At 44.8% G+C, this 6,829-nt stretch overlaps 1 protein-coding gene across 1 annotated transcript in view; it reads right to left on the bottom strand.

Moving 5' to 3' along the window:
• Nucleotides 1–2,090: 2,090 nt before the first annotated feature.
• The window catches only part of PTGER2 (prostaglandin E receptor 2), a 45,155-nt gene continuing 40,416 nt past the window's right edge, over nucleotides 2,091–6,829 (bottom strand). The window contains exon 2 of the mRNA XM_084795871.1: nucleotides 2,091–2,653. Coding sequence (XP_084651997.1) covers nucleotides 2,447–2,653 — 207 coding nt within the window. The 3' untranslated portion in view covers nucleotides 2,091–2,446. The remainder of the gene's footprint in view (nucleotides 2,654–6,829) is intronic.

The raw sequence follows: 6,829 nt of genomic DNA on the forward strand, positions 1-6,829 counted from the left end.
TTGAAGTAACAAACACACTTTGACAGTGGATACTTATAAGATGGTGACGAGTGGGTAGTTCACTGTAGAAACAGTTTAAAGGTGCAAAAGACCTCTTGCTCTCACACTCCTTACACACCGTATTCACAGATTAAAGAGAATGAAACTTACTGTGAAGAGTTATTGTCAAATAAGCATGTCAGTCACGTCAAAAAGTAAATTCTGTTAGTAAGCATGCTCTATTTATACTTTCTGTACTGCTCAAACCTTAAAGCCCTTCAAGGTTTAAATAATAGTACAGTGTCTTGTAGTCTTAACCATGCTTGTTCCAGCTATATATGGTAAAAATATGAAACCCCAGGTTCTGCCTTGACCCTTCCAAGGAGGTAAGTGACAGCCCACTCACTATCCGCACGTGAACAGAAAGAGACAAGACGTCTTAACGCTGCTCCCAGAGAAGCTTGTGAGCTGGAGGCCTGGCTTCTAGCCTAGCCGATGGCTAATGCGCCCCCAGAAGCATTGCTTTGGGGAATTCAAGCAATGTGCTATTGTTTGTAAACAGACTCGGGCCTGACCTTTCTTCCAAGTGTGTGTGTGTGTGTGTTTGGGTGAGCTCTGCCTGACTCCTCCAGGCCTCATGTCCCCAGCTGGCCCCTCGGCTTTCTCTGCCTTTTATATGTGAGCCTGCCAATAAGTATTTCACGACCCTTTAGCAAAAAGTGTTTCAGAGTCATCATAGGATATGTATTCGGCAAACTTGGAATTAATTACTCTCCAAAGAGCCCTCAGTGTTTTGTTTAGGTTTTTTTCTTTCTTTCTGGTGTGTGAGGGCAGTTGTTGGAGACCAGACTCTGTCTGTTACAAGTGCTCATATGAAACAATCAATCACCTTTTATATAAAGCAGATATGACATAAACACCTATAGATGCATACGTGCACTGTACTGGTTTCTTCTGGGCTAGGTTTCTCAAGGAGGTTGGATCAAGAGACAGATATACTGAATTTCTACCAGTCATTGTCAAACCCCTCTTCTTTTACAACGACCCATGTTCACTATGCTGTGTAAGAACGCTCGTTTCCCCATCTGTTGAACTGAATAAACTGTAGGTTTTTTTTTTAACTGTAGGTTTTACGTTTTGCCAGACAACTCTAAAGGAACACATGCCGTTGCATTTACGTTTTCACTGTCCATGCACAAGAAAAGTGGAGCTTTCCCCGTATGCTAAGATGATTTGCTGTTCTTTTTCTGTAAATTGTGAAGACCGGGGCTGCTTCCCATCAACCCTTTTTCTTCCCCGTCTGTATGAGCACCAGAGAGGGACCATTCCCAGTGTCTTCCCAGTTTGCCCTTTGCCTTTTGCCACCTGAAAATGCTTTCTGTTTTCCCCTTATTGTGCCTGGATATTAGGTCAGAGAATTTAGCCACATAAGTAAAAGCTGGCAGGGGTTCATTCTTGACATTTAGAATCCTGATTACTTTGGAATGTATTCAGGCTTGTATTATGAAATATGGGCCCACTTTTAATTTGTTTGTCTATTTATTTTTAAAATTCTAAGCTAATATTTTGTTAATCACAAAAATTGAGGCTTTAAATTTTTTTCCCCAAACGAAATGAATGAAAAAGAATTTCTTAAAAATCTATTCCTGGGTCTTCCAGAGGACCAGGCGGTGGCTCACAGCTGCCTGTTACTCTAATCCCATGGGATCTCCCATCTTTTCCTGGCCCCTGAGGACACATGGTACATAAGCACGTAGGCAAAATGCCCACACACACAGTAAGAAACAACAACAACAACAAAGCCTGTCCTTTCTATGATTTGAAATAGCATCTGTGCTGTTTATACTTCTACTTGCCCATCTGTTTCGTTCTGTTGTGCCATCAGGCCAGTCCTAGTTACCTCAGCACCGCGCCTCTGGATTTCAGAGGTTCCGTCGTGTGTCCCAACGCCAGCTCCTCCACGCCACTCAGCTTCTCCCCCTCAGTGCTTGCTTCTTCGTTTCCGGTTCTCCTGCCTGTCCCTCCTTGTTTTGTTTTTTGTTTTTTGTTTTTTCTTTATAGCAGCTGTATATAACCTGTTCTAATTACTGAAGGTACGTTGATCATTTTGATTGTATTTTTTTTTTATTTTGATTGTATTATTTCCCCTAACGAATATTTCAGGTATGAGCAAAATTACGTGAGTGAAAGTTGGCAACACTGGGTGTTAAGTGGCATGCTGTTCAGCCTGGGTTATTAGCCTGAGAGTTCATTCCTCAGGGCTATGTTCCCATAACCCTTTGCTGCTCACATGACCAGCTCTGTGGATCCAAGGCTCAAGGGGTAGCCCAGCTGTAAAACATTTGCCTTGCGTTCTTAGGCCCCAGGGTTTAATTCCCAAGACCATTAGGGAACAAAACTGTCCGACAAGACTTTTCGGGTGTGTGGATCGCTTGTTCTTGAGCTGTGGCCTCGACACACACACACATCAGCTGTTGTAAACGGTGTACTCACGAGGTCCAGGGTACCCCAAGTCCCTTGAATTTCGTGCTTTCCAAGACCTATCTGTGATGCTCAGCAAGACCCGATACTGTGTGAACACCGCAGACACTGTGGGGCTCAGGGATACTGGACGCCTGAGTTTATTCTTGGTAGGCTTTCTTGAGGCGAAGCTCCTTCCAAAGATACGAAGAACCTACAGGCAGAGAGAAGCAGCTCTCATCATTCGAAAACTACTGCAGTTCGTGAAGTCACATGAATTCCTCGAATGGAAACCTAGGCGTAAACGGAGACGCTGGGGTCAAGGGACAGTTAAAGAGTGGACGAGGCGTCAAACCTGGTGCCTGCAAGCCATTTGGCGTCTAAGGTTAGCTCCTGTGGGTGTGGGTTTTAAGAATTACTGACCAACTTGAGAAACAGAGGGAACCAGAGGCTTCAGCAGCTGGACAAGGTGACTGCACAACTGCACATAGCCCATCAGGCTCCAGGGAGGTTATTTTAGAATCATAAATATGTGCTTTGGAAATGTGCCTGCATCTAGTGTTTAGATATCCTATTATTTTTTTTATATTCTCCCTTATTTAGTTAACATTTTTAAAGTCAGTGATAAGCTACAAAAAATCAAAAGGAACATAAAGATATTAACAAAAAGTCTAAAAGAAAACATTAAGTCCATTTCAACTGGGTCAAAGGGGACTGGGGAATGGGGTGGCAGCCAGGGTGTGGGTGTGCGCCTGTTTTTGGGTCATAGTGTGGTGGGAATCAACAGGAGAAACATCTGAGAACATCTACATGGGTTTCCACTCCAGACCGAGTTTCTGGGGATTCCGTTTTCTGCTGAGGGCTTTGAAGATCTGTGTTTTCAACGAGGAAACTTGTCTCCTGACGCACCGCTCTGTGTTTTTACTTAGCTCTCTAACGCTGAAACTGTGTTTCTAGCTGCTTAGAGGGCTGGAAAAGCTGGACACCCGAACACATTTGATATTATCAAAGAGGCCTTTCATAGGTGACTTTACTATAAATCTATGCTCGGGCAAATTCAGTTTGCTAAAGGAGGTGGGCGGTAATCGCTGTGTGGGTCTTGTCGCCTGAGCATCTGGTGGGAGATTTCACATTGTTTCCACTGTATTTTTTTTCTCCTTCCTGGAAGGATCCTGGCTTGCTTCCCTTACTGTGATGTGGTATCTTTTACCCACTCACTTGTGCATCTGTGGTTTTGAAGAGCGTTATCTGCAGCTGGGTATGGTGACCTGGGCCTAAAATTTTAGCACTCAGAAGGCTGAATGAAGCAAGTTCAAGGCCAGCCTGGGCTGTGAAAATAGATAAATAGCAATGATTAATAAAAACCAAGTGTGAGCTACAATGTAATAATATTTCCACATTGTTTCTCTGTCACTCTTTTGAGAGAGACCTCGTCTGTCTTTCTACTGTACTTCAGCCTCCAAAATCTCAAGTAGGAGCTTCATCGTATGAAAACTTACAGCAATGGTTATTTAGATGAAACATTTCAGAAAGTGCCCGGGGTGGTTCATTTTTTTAATGGAAGATTTTAAAAATAGAGCCAAATATGAGAGCCTGAGTTCATATCCTCAGAACCAACCAACACCCCCGCCCCTGACACACACAGAGGGGTGGGGGGATGGCGTGAGGGGGGCACAATGGTGACTGTCTACAGTCTCAGCTCTGGGAGGCAGAACCCCGAGGTTTCTGGGGCTTGTTGGCCAGCCAGGCTAAGAGGAAATGGAGACCTCCAGATGCAGCCAGAGACCCTACCTCAAAACAAACAAACAAACAAACAAACAAACAAAAAAAGGTGGAAAATGACTGACACCAGATGTCAACCTTTGGCCTCTGCAGGTGCACGCCTCAACCCAACACACATATGCACAATATGAACCCCACCACGAATACATACACACACTCACACACACACACTCACACTGACACATACACACACATGCACACACACTCACACAGACACATACACCAACACACAGACACACACACTCATATACACACACATGCACACACACCCTCACACAGACATGCACACACACACACATACACACACTCACACTTACACATACACATGCATGCACATTCACACATGCACACACTCACACATGCATGCACACATACACACACATACACACTCACACATAGACACATGCATACACACATACAGACACACACTCACACATACAATCTTTTATTTATTTATCTTCCTATCTAATTATTTTGTGTACATGTTTATGTGTGTTCTCATACACACATCTATGTATTTGTGTGTGAGAGTCTGTACACACACAGACACACACACGCTAACCAAAGAGAAATGCTTACAGAGTTCGCATTTGGTTTTGGTTTTGCTAGTGTAGCAGAGAGAGAAGAGGAAGAAGAAAGGCCTGGTGCTTGGATTCTAGCTCTGTGTGTGTCTGCGCTCCTGAGGGTGGGGCTGTGTCTGACTAGTGCTTTGATGCACCTCCTTCCCAGGGATGTGGAATTCAGATGGGAAGTGCAGCGGGAACACAACTAACTACAGATCTAAACAAATGGCCACTTGAGTAATTTTAAAACTTTTACAAGCTATTTTTTTTTAAAGAAACGCAGCTGTGCTATTATCAAGTTCATAGAGTAAATTGAATTAGCTGCCAAGAAGAATTATCAAATTTTAGATGACGTCAGTTTGTTCTGAAATGTCAGGCATGTCTTGACCTTTCAATCACATTAAAAGTTCTACCCAGTTTAAGTTATTTTTATCTTAAATTTGCGTGTTTACGAAGCTTTAGCATCCTGATGATTGTTTGATCTGGAATGCACATCACACTGCAAGGAAGAACAGAGAGAAGAGGTTCTGTCTAGAATCCGGTTACTATGGCTGTTTTTCTTCTGGAGTGACGTGTATTCAGGGACATATAAATGGTTAAGGGTACAATCTTGTATTTATTTAACTGCCTATTTAATTATTTTGTGTACATGTTTGTGTGTGTTCTCATACACACATCTATGTATTTGTGTGTGAGTCTGTACACACACACACACACACACACACACACACACACACACACACACTCACACACACACACTCCCATGGAGGCCAGAAGTTCATGTTTTCATGTTGAGTTTCTTTTTAAATCAATTCCTGTCTTTGTCTCTGTCTCTATCTCTCTCTCAACTCTTTGAAAAATTTAGTTTTTATTGTATTCTCCCCAGTTGGCCTCACTGCATTTTTATTTGTTTCTTCTTTTTTTTAAAATTTATAATTTATTCACACTCATCCCAATTGTTATCCCCTCACTCTTATCTTCCTGTCCCCACCCTCCCTCCCTCCCTTTTCCACCCTCTTCCCCTCCCCTAGACCCCTGACAGAGGGACCCTCCTCCCCCACTCTCTGACCACAGCCTATCAGGGCTCACCAGGATAGTCTGGATCCCTTTTCTCTGTGTGCCTGCTAGGCCGCCCCACCCACAAGGGGCAGTGATGAATTCAAGAGTACCAGAGTTCATGTCAGAGGCAGTCCCTGCTCTCCGACCCCCACCCACACCCTCACGTGGAGAATGAGCTGTCATCTAGACAGAATTCCCTGGCTCTGGAGCTCACTGCTTAGCTGGACTGTCTGTCCATGAACTCCAGGGATTGTCCCTGAGTCTGTCCCACCCCCAACCCCTAAGTGCACAATCTTGGAAAATTCCTAGTGTCCCCATGTGCAGCCTGAGTTGATTTGGTGACTGTGAAAGTAAGAAATCCCTGGCTTGCCAATTGTCACCTCTCATGCTGTCAGCCGACTCAGTTTACTGACATTTTTATCACACCCAGAGAGCTGAAGAAAATCAAATTAGGTCTTAAAGTAGTGAAAAAAATGATACAACCATCACTGAATATCTTTCTTTAAAAAGCGGTCATCTCAGGAAGGAAGAATAGCAGATTGCTGAGGGAGGAAGGCCTGGGGGGCCAGTGACAGGCAGCCACTATGGCCCCATGTATGTGAGGAAGCCTGGGGGGGCCAGTGACAGGCAGCCACTATGGCCCCATGTATGTGAGAAAAGCCTGAGCGGCCAGTGACAGGCAGCCACTATGGCCCCATGTATGTGAGGAAAGCCTGGGGCCAGTGACAGGCAGCCACTATGGCCCCATGTGTGTGAGGAAAGCCTGGGGGGCCAGTGGCAGGCAGCCACTATGACCCCATGTATGTGAGGAAAGCCTGGGGCCAGTGACAGGCAGCCACTATGGCCCCATGTATGTGAGGAAGCCTAGGGGGGCCAGTGACAGGCAGCCACTATGACCTCATGTATGTGAGGAAAGCCTGGGGGCCAGTGACAGGCAGCCACTATGGCCCCATGTATGTGAGAAAAGCCTGGGGGCCAGTGACAGG

This window comes from Acomys minous (assembly GCF_964271855.1).
Source record: "Acomys minous genome assembly, chromosome: 9".
NCBI lineage: Eukaryota > Metazoa > Chordata > Mammalia > Rodentia > Muridae > Acomys > Acomys minous.